General features: G+C 45.1%; 1 protein-coding gene across 6 annotated transcripts in view; it reads left to right on the top strand.

The window, feature by feature from the left end:
* The window catches only part of METTL24 (methyltransferase like 24), a 112,264-nt gene extending 88,903 nt beyond the window's left edge, over positions 1-23,361 (top strand). For 5 of the 6 annotated variants that reach the window (XM_039528369.1, XM_039528371.1, XM_039528365.1 and 2 more), the window contains one exon: positions 21,004-23,361. In XM_039528369.1, coding sequence (XP_039384303.1) covers positions 21,004-21,318 — 315 coding nt within the window. In that variant the 3' untranslated portion in view covers positions 21,319-23,361. The remainder of the gene's footprint in view (positions 1-21,003) is intronic. The other variant, XM_039528368.1, reaches the window with a different exon arrangement.
* The last annotated feature ends 3,021 nt before the right edge of the window (positions 23,362-26,382 follow it).

Here is a 26,382-nt window from a genome sequence, read left to right on the forward strand (position 1 = left end):
TTTTGTACTAAAATTTCGAATTCAGAGCTTAATAATGTGATGAATACAATGGTGCAAATTGTGAATGTCCTTGTTGCTTGATCTGCTTTGACTCTCAGACAGTTTCAAGCACTGCTAGAAGAGATGGACAGTGCTTATAACGACATCCCACTTCACAGCAACATTCGGTGGCTAAGTCATGGCAAGGTTTTGGTGTGCTTTGTAAACTGTTTTGATGCAATCAAGGCCTTTTTGTCTGAAAAGCGACAAAACTATCCCAAACTGGATGATGACAAATGACTGTGTAATCTCATGTTTTTAACTGACATCATCGCTCACCTAAATGAGCTCAACTTCCGTCTCCAGGGTGCAGGGCAAACGGTTCTGGATCTTTATGAAACCTGGAAGGCATTTGTTGAAAAATTAGCAGTTTTTTCTTGGGATATTAGAACTTTGACTTTCCGCTACTTCCAACACATAAAAGAGCTATCGACACGTTGCACTGTTAGTGTCGATGAGATTGGAATGTACATGCAAGAACTGGAATCAGAATTTTCTGACAGATTTCAAGATTTCCAGCAATTTGGTCCAATGCTTTCTTTTCTCAGTAAACCTGAAAAGTTTGATGAAAGCAACTTGGATTTGTCTGTATTTCAGTGGATGGGTGTTGAAGATTTCAAAATGCAGCTCATTCAGTTAAAAAGCTCATAATTATGGGCATCAAAGTTTGTGGATCTGCAGAGTGCACTTAAAGCTACCGCGAGAGATCATGGGGCCTCTATTCTGACCTGCTAGGTGTCCCTGCCAGTGAAATTTAACCGTTTGAAGAAAATTGCATTTGCAATCCTTTCAGGATTTGGATCCACGTACCTGTGTGAACAGGTATTTTCACACATGAAATCTGTCCTCTGTCCCTCTCGGAGCCAGTTAACAACTGATCACTCAAAAGCATGTATGCAGCTTAAAGTATCCAAATATGTGCCAGACATTGGAAAACTCAGCAAGAAAAAGGAAGGGCAAGGATCACACTAAACTGATAAGATCTGCATTTTTATTTAATTTTAAATGAAGCTTCTTAAACATTTTAAAAACCTGATTTACTTTACATACAATAGTTTAATTATATATTATAGAGAGAGACCTTCTAAAAAAACGTTAAAATGTATTACTGGCACGCAAAACCTTAAATTAGAGTGAATAAATGAGGACTTGGCACACCAAAGGCCTAGGTAGATACCTTAATCCCTGGGCTATTCAGAGACTCTCTTTCTTTCCTTCACTCCCCAGTATATAATGTAGGATTTAGGCTTCTAAAGCTCTTTCTCAAGAGAATTCTTCCACCCCCTTTAAGCAACAGTTTGAAGGACCAGCAAGGCCCTGAAGAGGTGATGATATTTTGATCCTTTTCTATTTTACAGAGAAGAGCTTTGCAGGTTGGAAAAAACCAACAGAGTACAAATGGTGTCTTCTGTTTCAGAGCAGAGGTTTGCTAGTATTGGTTAATGAAACTGGCTGGAAGTAAAAAAAAGTCACTGGTTGAATATTATGTAAAACATCAAATGAGCCAATCCAACATTTGCACACCTTGCTTCCTCTGGGGTAGCTTAATTTTAGGAATTACTCTAATTTAGTTATAAATGAATGGTCCATTAGTTCAGAAAAGTCTCCAAAGCAGTGACGAGGGCCAAAAGCTTTAATTACTATGCTTTCCATGCAAGAAAGAGGCTAAAATGAGAACAGGATTTCATGTGAGTTTAATAGAATCAGCAATGGTGAACAGGAAGGTGCTCAGAGCAGGAGATGTGATACATTAGATGTCAAGATGCCAAGCAAAAAAGAGAACACTGAGTCAAATGAGCTTAGCTTTAGAAGCCAATGGGATTGGTCGTATTCAGTTTAGCAGGATTTGGGCAGATTTTTAGGTGAGCAGGAAACACCCCAGTAATTTTAACCAAGTCATTTCCTGTAAAGACACTAATGCAATTTAACCGGACTGATTTATTATACCCCAGGGGCTTTGTTTTTATCTTTGTGTCTCAGCCCTGCTTTGCGGAAGCTGTCTTGACCCAACACATCATGTTCAAAATTTTAAGTCAAAGCCATTTTATGTATTTTTTATTACACCATGTTGAACATAAAATGTTATTCCTTGGGCCCTTGAGAATGGATGTAATGTACAAGTCACTGCCAGCAGTAGCAAACCCACAGACTTTCTCTGCAGAAATAAAGCCAATAAATCTGTAATTCCCCACCTCAGCTCCCACAAAATCATTTTCACTCGCCACATAAATAGGCACCTTCTGCTTCTCAACCTTTTCCAAATGCCTGCCCAGATAGACCAGCTTTGCAACATCCACTAAACGCCACCACATTTGGGCTACTTTGGACCAAAAGAAAGAATTCCAAAGTCAGGGGTATCTCCTGGAGAACACTGTGGCAGCATGTAGAATGATTTGTACCATAGCACATAGGAGCCTGTCATGGACCAGGAGCATAGTGTCCTAGACGCTAGACAAACACAGAACAAGACGACAGTACGTAAAGGTTCTCCAGCAGGAGCCCCTCCATTGAGCCCAACTGTAGTAGTGTGGCACATGGGGAGAAGTGGTCACACCCTAGCAGCCAATACAGATTCCAGAGCACAGGTACTTTATGCTCACAGAGAAATACACACTGCTTAGCAAGCGAGCTGCCATTTTCTGCACCCCCTGCAGTTTTCAAGCTGATTTAAGGTGTAGTCCAGGGGTGCGCAAACTTTTTGGCCTGCATTGGATTTCGGAAATTGTATGGAGGGCCGGTGAGGGGAGGCTGTGCCTCCCCCAAACAGTCAGGCATGGCCCCCGCCCCCTATCCAACCCCCACTGCTTCTCGTCCCCTGACAGTCCCCCCCCCCGGACTCCTGCCCCATCCAACCCCCCCACCCAGCCCTCCCACCCCCTGACTGCCCCTGGAACCTCCATCCCTGACTGCCCCCGCTGCCCTATTCAACCCCTCCTCTCATTCCTGACTGCCTCCTGGGACTCCTGCCCCATCCAACCATCCCTTCTCCCTGTCCCCTGACTGCCCCCTGCCACCCCATCCACCCCCACTCCTTCCTGACTGCCCCCTGGGGACTTCTGCCCCTGACAGCCGCCATTCAACCCCTGTTCCCCACCCACTGACCGCCCCACCCCCATCCACACTCCTGCCCCCTGACCACCCCCCTGAATGCCCCTGCTCTCTAGCCAACCCTCCCCCCCAACTCCCTGTCCCCTTACCGAGCTGCCTGGAGCACTGGTGGATGGCGGCGCTACAGCCGCACGGCCCAGATCACCGGGACAGGCCATGGCTCTGCAGCTGTGCTGCCCCAGGAACTCGCAGCCCTGCTGCCCATAGCATTGCGCTGGCACCGCAGTGAGCTGAGGCTGCAAGTGAGGCGCCGAGGGCTAGCCTCCCAGGCCAGGAGCTCAGGGGCCCGAGCAGGAGGGTCTCATGGGCTGGATGTGGCCTGCGGGCTGTAGTTTGCCCACCTCTGGTATAGTCCCATGCAGAACACTTTGCAGGATTCTAATTGTGAGGTAAAAAAGGCATGGATGATGGTAGTGAGGCCTACATTTGACTGAAAGGGTGACAGCCTCCTGCCCAGCTTTGGATGGAGAAACTCTGGTCTGGCCCCTGCAGCAGTATGATTAGCCAACAGCAGCTGGGAGACTAAGAAGATTGTTTTGTCTTCTGGTAATTCAAAGTGATGTCTGAAAAGTTTCTTACCAGCTTAAAGAATATCTCCTTTTGCCCACCCTTCCCATTCAGTTAAACTTGGATGACTGAATAGGGTTTTTTTTTTCCTTCTATGAAAGCTTGAGAAAGAAATTACTGTCAGATTAAGACCATGCAGGAGAAATTTTAGCCTAAGGGAAAACTTTTGGAGAAATTAGCGAAGTACCATCACAGCCTTATGCATGACCCGTCCATTGTGCGTGCATGCATGTGTGCGAGCGAGAGAGGTTTTATGCTACCATAGTTTTCCCATGTTAATTTTCCTTAAGTGACATAACTAGATATCGTATTCATAGGGATCGTAAATGCTTAGTTATAATTGATGTTATTAATGGATTCTTCCTCTCCTATTCTGTAGCCTTTTCTGTAAGGCTAGTCCCTACGGGGGACATTAATGCATTGGACAAGCTGTTACTCCCATTATTGATGGTTGAGTAGCAGGGACAGTTAAGTAAGTTTTTTGTCTCCACTTTGCTGCACTTTCAATGTGTGCAGTAAAAAACCAACACCCAGTCAGTACCTCAAAAACGACCACAGACCGTCAACAACAAGAAAACAATATTGGCTTGCACCACGCAGTTACCACAGAACCATGTCTCAGCAATGTCTAGTGGATGAATCTAGACTAAAAGTGGTTGGAGTAGGATGATCACACTCTAGAGCATGGAGGCCATATACGTACCTGGATATAGAACATGTTTATCCTGTTACTTCATGAACCAAGAATGAATTATTTGGCTATGAAGCTATCTATACAGTGCCATCATCTGGGAGACAAAAAGGAACTTTAGTTTTGATCCACATTGAGTAAGAAACACAGGCCAGAATAGGGGCACTTTATCTTTTCTCCCAAGCCCTGCACCCTCACCATCCTGGTCAGGGTAACCAGTAGCATGCATGAAACAGCACAGCAGATGCTCTTCCTCTTCTCACTGTTCAGAGATGACATCCATTCTCTTTGGATTGAAGAGATATCAGGACCGGGTCCTGCACTGCTTCATCTGCACTTTGCTCCAAGGATGACCACTGTTCCATCTGCCATCAGTTACAACCCTGGGTAGGAGAGAGACAAGGGCACAGGGCAAGGAAATAAAAGGGAACTAAGCAATAGGCTGTTTGTGAAGAGGGCAGAAATCAAGTTGAAAGGGGATGAATAGAAGGAAGAGGAAAGAGGGAAACATACTGAAAGACTGCAGAAAAGAGGACAGCAAGCCATAGAAGAAAGAAAGAAAAAAATTAAAAGACACATGACAGCTTATTCCCAAGAAAGTTGCTGCCAAAATGTGGATTGCATTCATATAGCACTGTCTAAATTCTTATCTACTGAGGGCATCGTAAACTAAGGGTGGGGTAACAAAAGACAGACAACAGAGAATAGAGCTTGTCTCATCATGCTGTTGATATGAAAATTATAATTTGTTAATCATGGCTTTGGAGGGCTGGCACAGATCCTCCCAGTACCACTGTGTCAAAGCTGCTAAAATGCAGCAAGCAAGAATAAAGATCCAAATTCAAGCCTGCCTCACCTGGCTGACGGGGAATTGCTCACTGTCCCTTTGCAGCCTCCCACACCAGCCACAGAATTTCCTGCTGTGTCCTGGCCCCAAGACTCCAGGCCAGGGACTGGCACTGGTCCATGGACTGGACATTGAGAAAAACTGCTTTAGAGCACAGAGGAGATGCACTCTGTGCCCCCAGAAGCTTACAATCTAACCCTGAGACCATTTTGTTCAAGGCTATTATTTACTTCCTGTTATTTAATTTCTAAGCATCAATTTTTAATACTTGAATCAACTGTGGCAGGTTTCATTTAAAAAAGGAAGCCTCTTAGTGGTTTCAGGGACCACACAGTATCTTGTCAGAGATCACAACTTCAGTGCAGCTAAAGCGCCCTCTCAAAAGCAACATTGTATGGAGGAAAACTCCAAAGAATGACATAGCCAAGGCCTGACAGTGTGAATGTGCTGTACTTCCACCATTAAGCAGGGGCTTCTGTGCATGAAATAGTGTGCTTAGTGAAGAACAGGGGCAGCTCTTTGATGTCATTACAAATCTGAGATGGAGTTAAAAATCTTTCCTCTGCAGCTCCCCATACTTTGTTTTCAAGTGGCTTTTTTGTAATCCAGCACTTGAATAAAGTCTCTTCAGTCTTTAATTTTTTCCAGCGTCAGTGTTTTTCTTCAGCATGTCAATATGTGGCAGCTTTGGCATTGTCTGTATAATTCAATACTGAAAGGAAATAGCTTGAAAACAGAGATCTGGCCCCTAAGCCTCTACAGTCCATCCAGCCACAAAGTCACAGAAGCTATCAGTTATACAGATCAAAATTATCTCCCATAGCATGGATGGCTAGATTTCCCACATAGAGCTGAGGCATATGAACAGAGCTCTAACAGCAGGCATCAGGACAAATACTAACATTTGCAGAGCTTATTTTGTGGGTTAACCCCCTCAAAGGACTCAAATCTCAAAATCAGAAATTCTCTGCTAGGTGGGCACCATGCTGGAATCATTGTATATAGACATCCGGCTCCTCAGAGAAGAAATCGGTCAGAAGGTGGGTTTTCCAGTAGGTTTTTCAAAATATAGCTTTAATCCTAGGAGATGGTCCATAGAGAGTCTTATTTCCATTAGTAATCTGTGTACTTTCATTCAAACTTCTCTCTGTCTCACATGCTCACACAATTTCAAAAGAAAATTAGACCAAAGGTCTACCAAGCTCGGCCTCCCACCTGGGAATCCCTGCTCCAAATCAGGCAGAGCAGGCATTTGAATTTGTGGCTCCCCGCTCCTAGTGAATGCCCTAATCCCCAGACTATTGGGTATTCTGGGGTCATGCTTGCTTGTTTTTTGGTGAGATTTCTCATCTAGATTTAGTCTGCCAGAGCACACATCTGTCCGCTTAGGTGCCAAACTGCAGGAGTGGGTATGTGGCCTCTTTCCTCTGTATTTCACTCCTGGCTAGATTAAGCAGCTCCCTGCTCAATTTACTGGCTTCCGAGAATCCCTTTCTCAGCTGCCTAACTCTCACCATGCATTGTATTAAAAGCCTGAATGCCAAACTTGGTGGCAGGATGGCTAAGGGTTAGGTATTGCATTGCTCAGTGGTACAGTGTCTAAATACCTTCATGTATTTAGTCCTTGGTACATAACAGCAAGTAGGGCAATCAGAGCTGCTCATGAGCAGGTGGTAAATGAACAGATATATGTATATGTTTCTGTGTCTTTGCCTGAGCAATGAAAAGCACTGAATGTTAAACTAAGAAATTCTGGCTTGGGTATATATCACATCCCTGCTAGCATCATATTTCTTTTCTGATCCTTCCAGTGTGTTTTTAATAGAAGTCATTATTGTGGCTTGGCAACCAACTTTTCTGCTGGGTAAAATGAGTTAATAGCCACATTTCAAGTCAGTTTTATGAAAGCAGAACAGAATGTGCAGGCTGCCTGCTGTTCAGCCAGTGCAGCTACAGGGCTATTAATTTTTTTTAGAAAATAGCTGTAAATATATTATGACAGAGTGACCTCAAACTATATCACTATGGGGCAAGAATAGTGGGGAAATGAGAGAATGAAGCCAAGCAGCAATTTTTCTTTAAAGTTTTCTAAATAGATAATGTCTCCATTTTTAAAAATTACAGCAGTCCCATGAAGATAAAGTCAGTGGTGTCTAAGGCAGTGCAACGTAGTCCTGTAATGAGCATACTTGTTTAGACTGTAAATTAGTTACAAAATGCAGCAAGATGCAATTTTTTATATATTTTGGAAAAGCAGCAGCCATTTGAATTTATAAAGAGGAACTACTGTGTTCATCCCTTAACTACTTTTCAACTTAAATGTCATAATGAGTTAAGGAAATAGTTTATATTTATAGTGCTTGTTGACACAATGGAGTCTAAAATGCTTCACAAGTAAACTGATATATAAACTATTACAGACAAAAAGCTACATTAAAGGTAGCAAACTCAAGCACTGAAAGTTAGGAAGTGCCAGAGTTGAGGATACCTGTGCACCCTTAATTTGGCCCCCTTGTGCTTATGCATTATGATATAGTCTTTAATTACATGATTGCATACTATTTTTTCCACATGACTTTCTGCCTCGTTCAGAGCAAAGGAGGGACAATACTGACTTAATGAGCAGCTGTTCTATATTTTATTTTCTCCTCATTGTTCAGTGTGTGGCTGTAAGCTTTATTTCTTCTTCAAGTGATTGCTCCTATGCATTCCAGTTAGGTGTGTGCGCGCCGCGTGCACGTTCATCGGAAGATTTTTACCCTAGCAACACTCGGTGGGTCGGCTGGGCGCCCCCTGGAGTGGCGCCGCTATGGCGCAGGATATATACCCCTGCCGCCCCATCCGCCCCTCAGTTCCTTCTTACCGCCCGTGTCAGTCGTTGGAACAGTGGAGCGCGGCTTAGCTGACCTCCACTTCCCTAGCTACTCGTAGTTTCTCTCGTTAAGTATATAGTTCAGATGTTTATAGTTGTAGTTAACTTTATTTGTTTGTAGTATAGTATAGTGTATTTATTTCACAGGGGTTCGGGGTTTATCCCCATCCCCTCACCCGGTGCCGGGTCCGATGCCCGGTCCACAGGGTTTTATAATGCTCGGCCAGCCACAAGCCGATGCCGACAAGAGATCCTCTCTTAAGTGCCTCGAGGGATCTCACCTCACAGATAAGTGCCGCATTTGTGAGGCCTTTAATCCGAGAACAAAGGGGAGCGGGACTTTCGTCTCCAACAGCTCCTGAGGGAGGCAGCTCTTGCTCCTCCGCTCTCGGCGCCGAGCGCTGGTTAGTCTTCAAGGAGCACTCCCTCGGCACCGGATCGCCGGTATCGCCAAGGCCTCTCGGCATCGGCCGTCGCTGGCTTCCACTCGGCATGGATCCCTCTCCTGGAGGATGAAAAGACACAATATCCTTGCTGCGTCCGAGCTGCCTGCTCCGCAGCCGAGCGCTATGCTCAGTCGGATCGCCCGGCACCAATGTCCGCCATGGCACTGACAATATCCGCACCGTTACCTCCGGCCAGGCAAGAGCCGTCGAGTCCGGTGCTGGAAAGCTCCCCGGTACGGACCGTGGTCGAGCTCGCTATTAAGCTGTGGCCAAGCTGCCTGCTCCGCAGCCCGAGCGCTCTACTACGTCGCACTGCCCGGCACCGGTACCTGCTGCGGCACCGACAGTATCAGCACCGTAGACTCCGGCCACGCAAGAGCCGTCGAGTCCAGCACCTGAACGCTCCCCGGTGCGAGCTGTGGTCGAGCTCACTATTCCCTCCATGCCGGAAACATTTCCACAGCGAGGGAGTTGATGGCAAGGGCAGAGCCTGCGCGTCTTTAACCCCCGGCACCGCCAGTGCGGGTTATATTGTCTATCGGCGAGCCTGTCTTGCTCACGCCACCCGGTGTCGGCACCGCAGAGCGGCACCGTTCACGATCGCAGTCCCGCAGACATTCTCGGTCCCGTCACCGATCGAGGTCCCGACGCCGCTCGCAGTCTCGGCACCGTTCTCCATTTCGGTACCAGTAGTACTTGCGGCACCGGTCAGCGTCCCGTTTGCCGGCCCGATACACTCAGCACCGATCCAGCTCCCGGCACCGCCCCAGGCACCGGGACTCCCGTAGCCACTCCTGATCATTGAGTCTCGCGCTCTCGGTCGACCGCCCGGCACAGCTCCGGTGGCAGGTCCCGTTCTCGGTACCAGTATGTCTCCCGGTACCTATCCCCGGTGCCACGTCGAGCGACGTCAGTTAGAGAGGGAGACTCTACCAAGGGCTTTTCAGCTCCCCAGGGCATCCAGCCACGCATCAGTGTTGCCCCATGCGGACACTTCATATGTGCAGTACTCGGTTTTCCGATGTGCCCTCCAGAGTCTTCCAGGAGACCTATCAGTGGTCATTCTAGTCACCTTGGGCGTACTACCACGCCAGAGGTGTACCGGTGGTCCCATCTCGCTCCGTTCCGTCGGAGCTCTGGGTGCCAGAGGTGACAATTAGCCGTTCCCCTCCGACCGGTACAGAGCAAGCCCCGGTTCAGCCACCGGGCTCCCAGATCCCACCGGATCAGGTCGTCGTCCAGGAGCGCGAGCCCACACAGGACCCGCTTGTACTGGGCCTTTCTTCTTCCTCCTCCCCAGATGAGGCGGGGGCAGGAACATACTCCTCGGGCCCTCCTCTGATCGAAATGCAAGTACATGGTATCCTCCAGGGGGTACGAGTACCTATATGTACATCTCCCCCCCCCCCCCCCGCTCCCTTGTCGTCCAGTCCCTCAATGGGACAGAACGCCATGGCCAACAGGGAAGTGGGACTTTCCCCGCATAGCCCTCTTCGCTCTCGCGAGAACGAAAAGAGAGAGAAGTTCTCCTCATTCCAAGGCCTCTCCCCGGGCTCGATCTTGGAGGTGTTTTCTGATGCTGTGGATGAGTCATCGGCTGTACGTTTTTCTACCGTTCCGGCTGGTTCACAGGCTCCGGCTGAAACGCCGCAGGGACAGAGCGCACCTGATCATGATTGCTCCAGCGTGGCCCAGACAGCACGGGTACACCAGGTTGCTACCCCTGTCGGTAGCCAACCCTATTTCCCTGCCTCTTTGCCCAGACGCCATAGCGCGGGATCATGGTAAGCTTCACCACCCAGACTTGTAATCCCTGCACCTCACAGCATGGCTGCTGCGTGGCTGAACCGATCCGAGTTACATTGTTCTGCCTCGGTTCTACAGGATTCTCCTGGGTGCTAGGAAATCTACCACTCGGTTAACGTATCTGGCAAAGTGGAAGCGTTTCTCCTGCTGCTATGTAACACACAATGTTTCTCCCGCCGAGGTCCCAATCCATTCCGTCTTGGTCTACCTCTGGTCTCTCAAACAGCAGCACCGGGTGCGGTCCTCCTTAAGGGTACACTTGGCAGCCATCTCTCCCTTCCACCCAGCGGAGAGTGGCCACTCCGTATTCTTACACCTTGTGGTTTATAGGTTCCTCAAGGGTTTGGAGCGTTATACCCCCCCAGTTGGCCCCCGCCAAAACCTGGGTCTTCAACCTGGTTCTAACCAGTTTTATGATTGCCCCATTCGAGCCACTGACAACATGCTCGCTGACACCTGTCCTGGAAGACAGTTTTCCTTGTAGCCTTTCTATCGGCCAGACGAGTCTCCGAGCTTCAGGCTCTCACGATGGACCCACGGTATACTGTGTTCCTCAAGGACAAGGGCAGTTGTTACCACGTCCGACCTTCCCCCCTAAGGTGGTGTCGGCCTCTCATATCAACCAGGATATCTTCCTTCCAGTCTTCTTTCTGAAGCCACACTCATCGCAAGGAGAGCAACAATTGCCCTCTCTAGACATCCATAGGGCGTCTGCAATCTATATCGAGCGGACAAAGCCCTTTTGTAACGCCCCCAAACCTTTGTTGTACCGGCATACCGGACGAAGGGCATACCTGTCTCCTCCTAGAGGATTTCATCTTCAATGTCATTGTGCATCCGCACCTCCTGTGTTTTGGCCCATGTTCCATAGAACCACCTTACTGCACATTCCACTAGGGCTCAGGCTTCTCTGCTGCCTTCCTGGCTCACATACCCCCTCGGTCCACACCTTTGCCTCATTGGTCCAAGAGTCCAGAGCTGATGCAGCCTTTGGCTCAGCAGTTTTGCATTCTGCAACATCTAACTCCGACCCCACCGCCTACGTAAGGCTTGGGAATCACCTAACTGGAATGCATAGGAGCAATCACTCGAAGAAGAAAAGACGGTTACTCACCGTTGTAACTGTTGTTTTTCGAGATGTGTTGCTCTTATCCATTCCAGACCCGCCCTCCTTCCCCACTGTCGGAGTAGCCGGCAAGAAGGAACTGAGGGGCGGATGGGTCGGCAGGGGTATATATCCTGTGCCATAGCGGCGCCACTCCAGGGGGCGCCCAGCCGACCCACCGAGTGTTGCTAGGGTAAAAATCTTCTGACGAACGTGCACGCGGTGCGCACACACCTAACTGGAATGGATAGGAGCAACACATCTCGAAGAACAAACAGTTACAACGGTGAATAACCGTCTTTTACTGTACACTATTCCAGCTCTGCTCTGGAGACATATTTATTAGTTTCTTCTTGGACTTTTCTATGGTGCTTAGCACTAAAGTATCTGAGTGCTTCACAAACATTTTATTAATTTATTTTCATAACACTGCTGTGAGGTGAAGGAGTATTATATCCCAATTTTGCAAATTGGAAACAAATACAGAGATTAAGGTCAAAAGTATCCACTGATTTAGGGTGCTGAATTTGATACACCTAGGACCTGATTATTTTTATAAGTAACATTATATACCACTTCATATGTTCAAAGCACAGTTCCCACTCCCCATAGTTTCAGCTGCAAGTCAGACACCAGTGCCTCAAGTCAAGCACCTTGAAAATGAGGATTATACAATTAATGACCACCTGTGGAAAGTTTGGTGTAAGTATCCTGCCTAACTTCATATAGGAAATTCTGTGGCAAGACAGGGGTAGAATCTAGTTCTTCAGAGTAGCATTCAACTGTCTGTAGTTTGCTTTCCCAGCAAGTTCTAGTCATGCCTGTCTGAACTCCCTGTCCTAGGCCCAGTCTCCCCCCTGCTCCTACTCCCAGGTAGGTAGAAAAAAGCAGCACTGCCTTTCAAAACAAGCCTAGCCCCTTTCAGAGGGAGGGGAGTGGGGGCAGTGCTTAATTTGTAATGAAAGAGGTGCTGGGACTCAGCCCTGGCAAGACTCAGCACAAATTTAGCACTGTTACCCAATTTAAGTTCAGTGCTGTGGTGGAGTCCTACACTTACAAAAAGGATTATGGGATCTTAATAGCCACAAGTGGTCAAGGTCCTGGTTTTAAGCCTCATCCACTAGAAGGCATGCCACCAATAGCACTCTGGGACTTTAGTTCAGAACTGATTGAAAGGGACTAGCAGCACCACCAAATGAATCACAAACACTGCTTCCTACAGCACTTCAATGTTCCTTGGAGATCTCCCCTCCAAGTACTCGGACCAACTGGGCATGGCTTGTGAGTTCTGAGTGGATCACAGCGAAACACATGTCAAAACAGGATTCCATCTACCATAGCCAAAGAGCTGCATACTAAGCACTCCTCAAATGGTCAGATTGTGTGCATCGCATACACGAGTCTGTACACTCTTGTTCTGTCATAACCCTTTGTATGTATGTGTGTGTATGTTTGCATAACAGAAATTTACATAAAAGTTAAATCACAAAAATTGAGACAATATTATCTGACTGACATTAAGCCAACAAACAGGAAAATACATACGCAGATGAAACACTACATTTCACTCATCTTATTTTCCCCTATAGCAAGCATTACAGTAGCACTGTCATGCTTCATGAGCTGCAATATCCAGGCAAAAACAGGAGGTGAAAGGACAGTCTGAAAATGATACTAGAAAATATTTTCCATAACTTAATTCCTTGTTTATAACAACCCCTTGAAGGCTTGAAACAAATATGTTTCCCTGCTAAACTATTTTTATCCATCACATGCACTTACTGCCTTATTATTGTAAGGTTGCTTATTAGCACTGGGGTGCTGGCATCACTAATTTTAAAATTGACTGAAACACCTAGTCTGAAAACGAAACCAACCAATTGTATGGGATACGTAACAGGTAAGAAGAAAGAAGTAAAGTGTCATGCTTAATTGCATGGGCGCTTTTTGTTTTAAGTCCTCATGGGTGAAATCCTGCCCCTATTGCAGCCAATGGCAAAACTCTGATGGACAGCATCAGCAATAGGGCTAGGAATCCACCCATGTGCTTGGCGTTATTTGAACATACAAAGTATGCCTGGGGTTTTATAAAAGATTTCAATGGAAGGGAGATATACTACTCAGAAATACCTTCCTGTGCAGATTTACAAAATAAACTTAGCAGCTAAGACACAGCCTCCTCTGCTGCACATTAAAAGCCATTATGAATTTTCTGCTGGAAGTTAATTCCTAGTTTAACTGATGCTCTAATTTAACAGCTCTGGACACACTATTATTTATGTTAAGAAAGTTAATACTTTAAAGAAAATCATCCAAATATCACAGCAACTGAGTTGGCAAAAGAAAGGAAAGAAAAAAAATGGACGTTTGTGAGGAGCATGTTTTTCTTCCTTAGCCAAGACTTTTTTTTTGGAAAGACAAATCCATAGGTGTTTGTTTCAGTGAAGACATTTAACTTCCAACAAAAATGATAAAAAACCCCACTCAAATTCTCCTTTGCCCAAACTGAAAAAATAGCTTTAAAGTTACTCCTGAAAAGCAATTTAGATGCTTTCAGTGATGCTAGGAAGCCTACAGTAAAAATACACTAGTAATTAACATTTCAATAAGAATCTAGACAACATAATCTTCAGAGACCATATCTACTTTATCATGCACCAAAGAGATGTTTTACTGTGGTGTTGATAGGTCTCTCAAGGGTTTGGTCCAGCAATGTTCAAACTGTAATCTGTAAACGTATTGCACATTCAGGCATATGGGAACAGTCTTTAGGATGAAGACAAAATTCCTGCCATAATGGAACAAGTAACAGTAGCAACACAACACTAGTGGATTATTGTAGTCATCAACTTCTACACTGTGTGATTTTACTTTCATTCCTATCATTAATAGTAATGATTCTGATGAATACTGAATTTGCAAATTGCAAGTGTATTAATTTGCTTAACTCAATTGTCTCCATTAATAAGTAGAATATATAGGAAAAGGCAGTTGAAAAATCCAGTATTTAAGGCAGCAACACCAAGGTATTGTACCTGAAAGAATTTGGGAGCCTCTTGATACTTCCTGTTCCAGTGTCTTTTTGTCAAGTTGTATATTTTTGGCCTCATTCAGCAGAGCTCATTGTCTGACAGTCTTTGGTAAGCGATAAGGTGAGGAGAGGCAGCAATCAAAAGTCCGGCATGTAAAGCAATATTTCCTTTCCCTCGGTTTGCACACACTCACATTCTCCTTTAGACACTGAAGGCCACTGAAGTTATTTACAACCCTGGCACTGCTCTCCAGACTTTAGAAAGTTACTAGGAATTTATTTGCTGACTGAAAGATGGGGAAGGAGTGAGCTTCACCAAGAGGCTGCCACCCTTCTGTCTCCTAGCATGTGTGAGTGAATTTAATGCTTATGAAAACTAGGGACAAACAGCACTTCCTTCAGCCAAGGCACAGCACCAGCTGTAAGAGCTCCCTCACAACCATTTTGCCAGCGTGGCTCACTCCTGACCTGCAGACTCCCTGCTAGGGCCTCTCTTGAGCAGACTTCAGTTATGCCAGAGAAGGAAAGCTCTTTCTGCCAGTAAGAGTATAGCTAATTGAATACTAAATACGTGAATCCCATAATCCCCGGCAAAAGCAAGTATGTGTGTTGCAATGTGGGGGTTGGGAAGGCATTCTGAACAACAGGTTACCATGCAAGCTCAACTCTCGCCAACAGCAGTTGGCCCAATAAAAGCTATTACCTCAACAACCTTGTCTTTCTAATATCCTAGGACCAACACAGCTAGAACAACACTGCATAGACTAGCCATGATCATTTTTAGGTTTGGGGAACAGTCCCAATAAACCACCATACTCCTGGGGGAATTCTGCACCACTGCACATGCGTAGAATTCGTGTCCCCTGCAGATTTCTTTGCTTCCCCCCAGAAAAATGACTGACAGGGAAGCCACAAAAGCGGTCATGTGACCATCCTCAGCAGTATGTTTTGGGTGCCCAGGGCAGCTGGCAGAGAGGTAAATCACTGAGGGGCAGAGGGTGAGACTGAGGAAGACCTAGCTGTTGGCTCCTATCCTGTGCCGGGCTCGGCTTCTTGTCTTGTCTGGGTTGGGGAGGATGGGACTTCCTCTTCCCCTGCACAGCATCCAGAGCCAGGTCAGACTCACCCCCAGATTTCTCCCCAGGCTGCAGGAAGCTCTGCAAACTCCCCTCCTCCCTGCACTCATCGCTCCTCAGCTGCAGGGGAAGGGATCACTATACAGGGAGCTGCTCCGGCATCTTCCCAATCCCTGTGCATCCAGACCCCTTCATACCCAGACCTTCCTGTCAACCCTCACTCCCACTCACCCAGAACCCCACCTGCCAGGCCCTTGCACCTGGACCACCCCGACAACTTGTCTGGATTCCCACTCCACCCAGACCCAACCAGCTGCACTTGGAGCCCCGCCCCACTTATCCCCACCCCGCTGAGCCCCACTCCCACAGCATCTGGACCCCCCCACTAAAACATCCAGAGCCCCCAATGAGCTCTATTCACACCCAACCCCCACACCACTGAGCTCCAACCACCTTCACCTGGATCCCCCTGCAGAGTCCCATTACCGTTGCATGCAGAACCGCCGCCAACAAACCGCTGTGCATCTAGATCCTCCCTGCACTCAGCTTGCGCCCCACAGAACCCTCTCAACGCACACCTGGATCCTCCCACACTAAGACCTGGTCTACACTTGGGGGGGGGGGAGAATTGATCTAAGATACACAACTTCAGCTATGAGAATAACGTAGCTGAAGTCGACATCTTAGATTGACTTACCTTCCGTCCTCTCGGCACGGGATCGATGTCCGCAGCTCCCCCGTCAACTCCGCTTCCGCCTCTTGTCCTGGTGGAGTTCCAGAGTCGACGGCAGAGCATTCGGGGATTGATTTATTGCATCTAGACGAGATGCGATAAATTGAACCCTGAAAGATCAATCGCTACCCGCCAATCCAGCGTGTAGTATGGATGTACCCTAAGCTCCTCCACACTTGGAGCCTGCCAGGCTGAGCTTGCCTGCCCACACCTGGCACAGAGGGGCAGGGCTGTAGGGTGTTTCTGGGGCAGGCCTGGTCCTTGCACTGTCTCAGGGTTTGGTGCAGCCTCACCACTGAGTCTGTGTCCTGGGGCAGGGGGTGTGTGGAGCTGCAGAGTGATCTCCCACCTCTGTGCAGGCAGTGGCCAGGGCTGACCTTACCATGAGGCAAACTGAGGCAGCCACCTCAGGTGCCAGGCTGGTGGGGGGGGGGGCGCACCACTAGGACCCAGAGTGTAGAAAATTGTGTCTGCTGCTGGTGCATATGTATTCTCTCTGCTCTAGATGCACAGAGATGGTGGAGTGCTGTGCTGGAGGAAGGAGGGCACAAGAGACATAACAGGCAGGCAGGAGAAAAGGTGAGCGGGAATAACAGAAAGCAGCAGGAGCTGCAGGGAGAGAGAGGAGGAGACTCTTATGTACCTCTCTAGCACCCCCAGGAGCCTGGACTGATTAACACTAGCTTCTCAGGGAGCTGTTTGCTGCTGCTTCCCTGAACCCACTTGAGGAGAACAGGCAGTCAACTGAAGTAGTAGGAACCAGTTAGGCCCTTAAGACGCTGATATCTTCCCTCACTCAGGCCCTGCTACCAGCCTGATTATTTGTCCCCTTCAATTGAGTATTGAGAGCCACTATAACTGGCACAGAAGAGCAGTCATGAGTGAAAGAAGAAAATGCCCCTCTGGGGCAGCATTCAGAAAAAGAAAGCAAGCAAAGGAAGCTTTTCCATCTAAGCAGGAAGAAGCTCTCCCGAGATACATAGACAAATGCTCACGTGAGCCTTCTGGCCCCAGTGAGGATGTGAGTGTTGAGGAGATGCCTGATCTTCCAATTAGTCAGAGTGCAGGTGACCTGGCAGCTACGGCAGCATCCATAGCTCCATCTCAAATGGACGTAACCAAGTACATTCCTGAAGAAAAGTGCAGATCAGAGAAAAGTGTGGTGGAGGCGGAAGAAACAGCTGCTGCTGAGTTTAGTTCCTTAAGTCTAGATGATCCAGCACTGTGGACCCACTTGAGCAGTAGCCTGAGGGACTTCCCTGTACTGCATGGGCCACAGTAAGTGAAAAACTTCATGTTCCCCAAAGAGAATGAAAATAGAAGTTTCCATCCAACACATTACTGGCATGAAATCCCCAATGGTGACAAAGTGGCGAGGCCATGGCTTATGTATTAAAAACCCAGAATGCTGCATACTGTTTTTGTTGCAAACTCTTCCAGTCTAATGTTCAAGCCACATTGGGTTCTACAGGAAAAAAAGGACTCGAAAAATATGGCTAGAAATCTGGCATGCCATGAGAAGGCAGCAAATTACCAGAGAGCATTCCATAGGTGGAAAGAGCTTGAGATGAGACTAAGGTTAAAGGCCACCATAGATGATCAGCAACAAGAGAAGGTTGCATCAGAGTCTCTTTACTGGCAAAATGTTCTGAAAAGGCTCATTACCATTGTGAGAATGCTTGCTACCCAAAACCTAGCACTGCGTGGCACTTCAGATCAGCTGTATGTGCCAAACAATGGAAACTTCCTTAAAATTGTGGAGCTGATGGCTGAGTTTGATGCTGTACTCCAGGAGCATCTAAGAAGAGTCACCACCCACAAAATGTACATACACCACTACCTTGGAAAAACAATTCCAAATGAGATCAAAGAGTTACTGGCAACAAAAGTCAAACAGAAGATTGTGGCAGATCTGAAGTCAGCAAGATATTACTCTAAGAACAGGAGTACTTGTGGCACCTTAGAGATTAACAAATTTATTTGAGCATAAGCTTTCGTGGCCTACAGCCCACTTCATCGGATGCAAGATATTACTCTGTTATTCTGTACTGCACACCTGACATCAGGCATATGGAACAAATGACTTTAATGATGCATTTTGTAACAACAGAATCTAGTGAAAAATGTCCCTGCAATGGTGACTGTCAGAGCATTTTCTAGAATTTATTGACATTGATGATTTAGTTGGGAATTGGTCCTGCTTCGAGCATGGGGTTGGACTAGATGACCTCCTGAGGTCCCTTCCAACCCTGATATTCTATGATACTACAGGAGCTGGTATAACAAATGTGCTTCTTAAAAAGCTGGAAGATACGGGAATTGCGGTAGCTGACATGAGAGGTCAGGGCTACAATAATGGTGCCAACATGAGAAGAAAGAACAGAGGAGTGCAGACATAGATCCGAGAGTTAAACCCTCGAGCTTTTTTGGTCTTATGCAGTTCTCATTCACTGAACTTGGTGGTCAGTGAGGCAGCATCAGCTTCTAGTGAGGCTTCTGAATTTTTTAATGTAATTCAAAGCATCTATGTATTTTTCTCTGCATCAACTCATCAATGACAAATTTTGAAACAACATCTGGGAACATCCTCTCTTACACTGAAATCTCTGAGTGCCACACGGTGGGAAAGTTGAGTGGTGGTGATAAAGCCAAACACACCAAATTGGGAAGATAGATGATGCCATAGTTGCCATTATGGAGGATAATGCTATGACAGGAACTGTTTGTGGGAGAACAGTGGCAGAGGGAAATGGAATCACCAGAAACAACTTCAAATTTCTGTGTGGCTTAGTGTTGTGGCATGACACACTGTTTGAAATAAGTGTTGTAAGCAAGAGACTCCAAGGTGTTGACCTTGATATATCTGGAGCAATGGAACAACTGGACAAAGCAAAGTTGTATCTACAGTTTTACTGGTCAGATGAAGGATTTCAAAACATTTTGAAAAGTGCACAGAAGTTGGTAGAGGAACTTCACACTGAAGCTATTTTCCCACCCATTCAAGAATACAAGAGTCACCGAAGAAGACATTTTGATTATGAGGCATGGGATGATCCCATAAGAGACCCAAACAACAATTCAAAGTTAAATTCTTTAACCAGGTGCTAGATTGTGCAATACAGTCAGTTGAAGAACATTTCATGCGCCTCAGGGAACATAGCAGTATATTTGGGATGTTGTATGATATTCCAAAATTCCTCACCTGAAGAAGACCTACACCAGCAATGCAGGGCACTAGAGACAGTGTTGACACATGATGACATGCGCAATATTGATGCAAGTGATTTAGGTGACAAACTGAAAGCCCTTTTAAGATACATTTCAGCAGGATCAACTCCAAAGGCTGTTCTGGAATATATGTGCACAAATAAGATGACCACCCTCTTTCCAAATGCTTTTGTTGCTCTGCGCATATTTCTAACACTTCCTGTAACAGTTGCCAGTGGAGAATGCAGCTTCTCCAAGCTGAAGTTAATAAAAACAAATCTACACTCCACAGTGACACAGGAGAGGCTGGTCAGCCTTGCAACCATCTCAATAGAGCATGAGCTGGCCCAGACCGTAGACCTTCAGGAAGCAGGTCAAATATTTGCAACCAAGAAGGCACGGAAAGCACCACTTTGATTATTCAAACAGATAAAAATGCCAGTGTTTACTATGCAGACAAGAAAAGTTAACTTTCAAACGACTGAACAGCAAATGTAAGTGTTGTTCAAAATTTTTTTGAACAAGGCATTTTAAGTTGTTAGTTCTCCTTTATTGGGGTAGGTAGCAGAGGAGTAGAACAGGAAGGTGGCAGAATTGAGACCTTTCAAAGTTCTGGCCCAAGCGAGGGGGCATGGAGGCGTCATTTGAGCTCCCCGCCTCAGGTGCCAAAATGTTGTGGGCCGGCCCTGGCAGTGGCCTGTGCTCCGCAATGCCATGCTGAAGCCTACACATTTATTCGACAAATAAAATTTGCAGAATTTTTAAACATTGTGTGCAGAATTGTTTGGCACAGAATGCCCTCGGGAATAAGACCAATAACAATGTCTCTGTTACCCTCTGCTGCCCTTGTCTGTTGTATGCAGTTGTTTTGTCCTCATATACTTAGATTGGAAGGTCTTTGGAGTGGGAGGGGGGGAAGAGAGAGAGAGAGAGACTGTGTGTGTGTGTGTGTGTGTGTGTCCTAACATAATAGTATTGATTGGGGCCCCCAGTGTTATTGCTGTACAAACATACATAACTTGTTACAGGGGCTCACTGGATTTTGTAATACTAAAGAAATTAATGGACAAATAGCACTTCCTTCAGCCAAGATTAAAGAAAAGAATGATCTGAGTATCTTTGCATATCAATGGGTGTTCCTCACCCCTCTAACTTTGAGGCACTCACAGGATTTGTAAAGGAATAATAAAATATAGTGGTTTAATGACCACATTAGTACCCTCATTAGAAGCCTCAGACTACAAAGCATTTAAAACAGGGGGTTGGGGAGGAGAAGTTATGAACAAGCAATTATGAAACTTCAAAAACTGGTTCAATTATCCCCAGGAGGTGCTGGGATTGCTAAATAAAAACAGCCATACTCAAGAGTAATTAAGTAAAATTGAATGAAATTGAAAAGCCTGGCACTTCAGATGGTTATCAACAGCAATTGCAAAGTCTGTCTTTTTCATAAAGTAATTAGTTTTTTGTTTCAGATTGATGTCCTCAAGGCAGATATGGAAAGTGCGGAGTGGAAAATTTTGGAAAACCTGATTCTGGAAGACATTGTTGAACAGATAGGACAATTGGTCTTTGAAGTCCACATTCATTGGCCTGGATTTGAGGTCAGTGGCAATGACAGCACGGTGGTCCGATACTGGTACAGTCTTCTCAAAGAATTAGAACTGAAGGATTTCAGGCTTTTTCACACTTACAAAGACTTATTGAAACCACAGATGTTTCTGAAGAAGGAAGCCTTCAATGCAAGTAGCTGTTACACATTAAGCTGGGTGAACACAAGATGGAAGTAGCATAAAGGAATTGATGACATGTAATCATCCCACTCAACAGCATTAGTGAAAAGGACATTGGAGCAGCTGACAAAAAAGTTACTGAACTTGCAAACTGAGGCCCTGCTATCAAAATGAACTGTTTTTCTGTTTCTCAGCAGTATTGCAAAAGCTGGATGTTATCATGCTTTGCTTCTGAGTACTAGAAAGAGATCTGGTGTTGAAATTGTTTTGTACAGTGCATCTTCCATGGTTACATTGATAGACTTTATTAGAAACAGATGTGAGACTTTCTAAGTGTTTGTCTAAAGCGGTTAACAGTTCTCCACACATGGCTGTGGATTGACCCCAGCCTCCCTAAAGGTCAGCAAAGACAGTTTGCCTACTCTGTCCCTGAAAATTCACTGGGAGCGGCTCTAGTACAGTGTACACCAAGAGACGCTGCTGAAAAAAAATCATTGATCCAAATAAGTTACTCTCATAAATGATTATGCTTAGACTAGCACCTTTTAGTACTTTAAAAACACTCCCGTGATAATTATGGCAGATTGTTGTCTTCCAATCAACAATTACTTAAACAGGACAGTCAGTGGGAAATCTAGTCAATTTAAAAAAAAAGGTGTTATGTATTTTCAGATACTACACCTGCTCCTGAATGTATATCCATGCCAGCTCCTACTCCACATGCATTCTTCACTCAAATCAGTCCCCCTTCCAATGGCTAACAAGCTGAAATTACTCAACTGGCCCATCCAGGTCTCCCTCAGAAGCCCAACTGGCAGGCTCAGTAGGCCCAAGCAATATATTTTAAACTTCCCAGAAAAGTCATTTTCCCGTCACTTTACCAGAAACATACTAAAGGCGTGCATGGTTTATGTGAACATTTTGAAAACTTTAGCCCATCCAATACCACCCATCTGAGGGGGGTTAGGAGAGAATTTATGTAATGTATTCCCATTCAACTTTGTATTAAAATAAAATGCACCCAGTCTCCCTTGCTTTGGTACTTCCCCTTCCTTTTCCATTCTTTAACTTCCTTTACTTTCCCATTTGCCCAGAGTCTTGATGTTTCTCCTCTCCCACTCATTTTTCTGTCTGTCCGCAATTAATTTTACTATGTTTAATAAGATTTTCCTCAATCATTCTTTTCCTGGTTTGTTCCTTTAATTCTTTCTCTCTCCCCTTACAAGCCTAGTATGTCCTTCATTCCTTTGGGCACACACGTCTTCACAAAATCCCTGCTGCGCTGCTACACCACACACACTGGCATGCTATACAGACCTACCTTCCAAGACTTGGAAAACAGAGGAAGTGTATGTGCCATTTTCCTAACACTTGTATACCATACTAAATGGATGCCCTGCTACACAATTTCCCCAGATCCATTAACTAGTCCCACACAAATACATCAGTCAGTTCTTCCCCGCCCCACCTTTCTGGCTCCTCTTACAAGCAGCATCTTCTCCAGTCAAGATGGAGCAGCAGCCTGCTCAGCTCAATGTGAGGATTCTCCTCCTCTTCCCTTCCCCTGCTGCTTAATACTGCCTCCCTTGGCTCCTCCCCCAGCAACCTCCAAGCCACCCATTCAGAACATAGGAATTACCATGGTGGAGCAGACTAGTGATCCATCTACTCTTTAGCACAAGCCAGTACTAGATGCTTCAGTGGAAGAGGCAACTTCAGTCCAAGTTGACAAGTATGGAATAACTCACATCTCCCTCCCACCAAGGAATTTTCTTCTTACTCCCGTCAGTGAGAGGCTACTTGATGCCCTGATGCAACTGGGTTTCTCACTTCCAAACATTTAAAACAGGTAAAAGAAGTCCTTGCTATTTATGTGGCTAAATGTCCAGTTCTTTTTTTGACTCCAAGTTCGTGGCTTCATTGTTATCTTATGGCAGAGAGCTCCACAAGAGGCTGGGGCTTCCAGACAGATCAATGTATAGAGGATCCAGTTCAATTTCCATTTCTGTACTAACTTGGGTCCAGGCAGCAGAGCTCCGATGTCATGCTGAACAAATCCCTGAATAAACGCTGTAATTACCAATTGTCTCCCAAGAACAACAACACTGAAGAAGCCCTGCAGCTAAGCACTGCACTGACTGATTCACAACATCTACCTGTAGTTAGAGATTCCATGGAGGGAGCTTTTCATGGGGTCAATCTCCACAAATGAAGTAAATTAGTGTTCTGCTCAAGAAGCTGTGATCCTATGGAATGATCTTTGAATGAAAGTTGAGATGGAATTCCTTCTGTACTACAAGCACGTTGGATGCGAGCTCTTATATAGTGAACAGTAATATCCTTTAGGGGACACAGAGCCATAAGAGTTTGTATAAAAAAAAGCCTAAAGAAGTCAGACTTCCTCAACTGTTACATGGATCTGACTTGGATCACTAACAATCCTGAGAATGCCTGAGGAGTCATTTTTCAGAAGTCAGATTGGGATAGTATAAATCTGGGTGTGATTAACAACTTGGTTTTAGAAATAGTGCCACATCATCTTTTCCAGTGGGACAGTCTTAGAATAACTAAACTTGTAATCTATAATAACTAGCTCCAGATTAGTAGTGTAAGAAAGCACAAGTTAGAGGTTCAAAACATGGATTATGTCAATTTTTCCCAAAAAATTAAATGAAGATTCTAAAGGAGACGCACAAGTTTATTATAGTTTATGTCTCTGAAACAATATAGGAGTGTAATTATGGAAATGGACTGAAGTTCCATCATGCATCTCTTGATGTTACAGCAGACTTGTAACTTTAGAATACCCAGAGATCATCACTTTTCTTTAGAATTTACTGTCTTAGATTAGACAGGAAACTCTTTAGCAGAGTGCAGGTCATACTATTTTGGGGAAAAAATGAGCAATTCTAGTTTGCCTTATACACTATCCAGGCCTTCAGCTTTAGAGTCCTCGGGTCTGGCTGTAACAGGTAGGTGTCCTCTCGATGTTGGGCCTTACTTTTGGTCTCCCCATGTTTGTCAAAGCCTATTCTCATTTAAAGGGCCCAATCTCAGGCTGAAGTAGGGGATGAAATTTACAGTCTTTCCATCTTCCCCGTATGCTAATAAATGCTAACAAAGTTTAATTTAAAAATGCTTTTCCCATCACATATCAAACAGTAACATGGGACAAGTAATGCCACATATGGTGCAGAAGGCACTTCACCTGAATCTGCCATTGGAATCTGAGAAGATGACTGTACAATGGAGCAGAACCTGTTATTTCTAGAAAACATCCATCCTGCTTTCCTACTTGTTCCTTGTCTAGTGCACTTACCTTCGCTGAAAAAGAAGGGCCTGAATTATCTGTCTGCTTTGTAGGTACAAAGTGGATCATACTGATAATCTTTCAATAGCAAAGGAACTCATTCAAAAGTGTAAATTCAAAGCTCATTGCTTTTGGAAATGGAGAGCTAGAATGTCAGATCATTAATATCATACCACTTAACGGCACATTTGCTTTGCATTAGTAACTGTATTGATATAATTGATTAATTCCAGCCTGAGTGACTGACTATATTTTACTTTACAGTTGTTTTAAAAGCAGTCAATCCTACATATAGCTGGTGCTTTGTAGAGCTGTAGAGTGTAACCCTGGTCATCATTATGCCAAACAATCTCACTTTTCAGGCACCCTCCCTATGGGCATGTAGGACACAGGATGGGTGGTCACTATAGCAAACAGAAGTCCTGTGCTGAGGCATGTTGAAAGGAACTGTTCCACTTTTAGAACAGAGAATTGTTTTATTTACAGGTTTTTAAACCTGATCAGGAAAGACAGTAGCAACTCTGGTGCCCGGGCCCCCTCCAAACATAATTTGTGTTTACACCTCTGAGGCCAGACTTTAATCAAGTCTGAATCATGATGTATAAGTCTATGCTAGCAGGACAGGCATCAGTACTTGAAGGATCAAAGGAAGTGCAAGAAAAACATGCTAATCCTTTGTGCTATCCCTTAAAATAATGATTCTTAGCAGATGCAAACAGGCTGTTGTAGGAATCCCTAGGATAAAGCACCTTGAAGGAAATACTCTCTTGGTGGATTATTTGACAGTTGAGCCCAGCTGTTTTTATCATCCAAATTGTTGGTTTTAGTTCTCTCTTTCTTTTTGGCTAGCATTATTAGATGCTTTTCTGCCCTAGAAAGAATTTCTGGAATTATTTAGTAGATCACTCCTGGTCTCTTCCTCCTTGTTTACATAACATGACAGTAATTGTAGTTTATTTAGAGCTGTTTTAATGCTGAAATTTTCAAGGGTAAAGTCACAAACACTGACCTAAGTCCAAACACATTTTTGCATCTTTCTCCCTCTTGGGACCTACAGTCTTGGATGGACAATATCTAAATAGACTTCCACTTGAACAATGCATTTTCTTAAATGAAAGTCCCTGTTGAGAGATAACTATGTTTTGTAATTGTAAAATATTTCAGCTGATTCTGGAATAAGCCTTTGCAGAGATCATCTGCTCTACTTCACTTGATCTGATAGCCAAACCACAGAATGATAATACAAGGCCACTTCACTATATGTACAGATAAGTTCTCAAGCCTGAATAAGAACTGGAATGTTTCTTTGATTTTGACTAGATTACCCAACATAAGTAATTATATTTTCAACTGTTCCTGAAAGGAGGATGTGTGTCGGTGTGTACAAATACCCACCGTTCAGGAACAGTGAGGGGATTGAGGGGGGAAATAAGTGCCTATAGTGATGATCTCTTCCTTTGTATATTTAATATAAGATTCATTTTTGAATCAAAATCACTGGACCACAATGTAATCCAAAGGCTCTTAAATCAACCCCCCCCCCCCCCCACTTACCACAGGCCTGAAAGCACAGGCTGCATATACAATAGTAAAGCTTTAAAAAAGTTTCAGCTCATGAGTGTCCATCTTTTGATCATAAGGTCCTTTCAGAGCCCTAAAACAAAAGGATTAAAGCCTTTTTCTATAACATATTAATGGAAAGCCCATTTAAGGGACAAAAGCCCAGTTTAAGAAATAGGGTTTGGAATAGCTATGCTTTGTACCTCTCTGGGAATGACGATAGTATCTAAAAAGCCTCAAACTGGGTTAGT

This window comes from Mauremys reevesii, linkage group 3 (genome assembly GCF_016161935.1).
Source record: "Mauremys reevesii isolate NIE-2019 linkage group 3, ASM1616193v1, whole genome shotgun sequence".
Lineage (NCBI taxonomy): Eukaryota > Metazoa > Chordata > Testudines > Geoemydidae > Mauremys > Mauremys reevesii.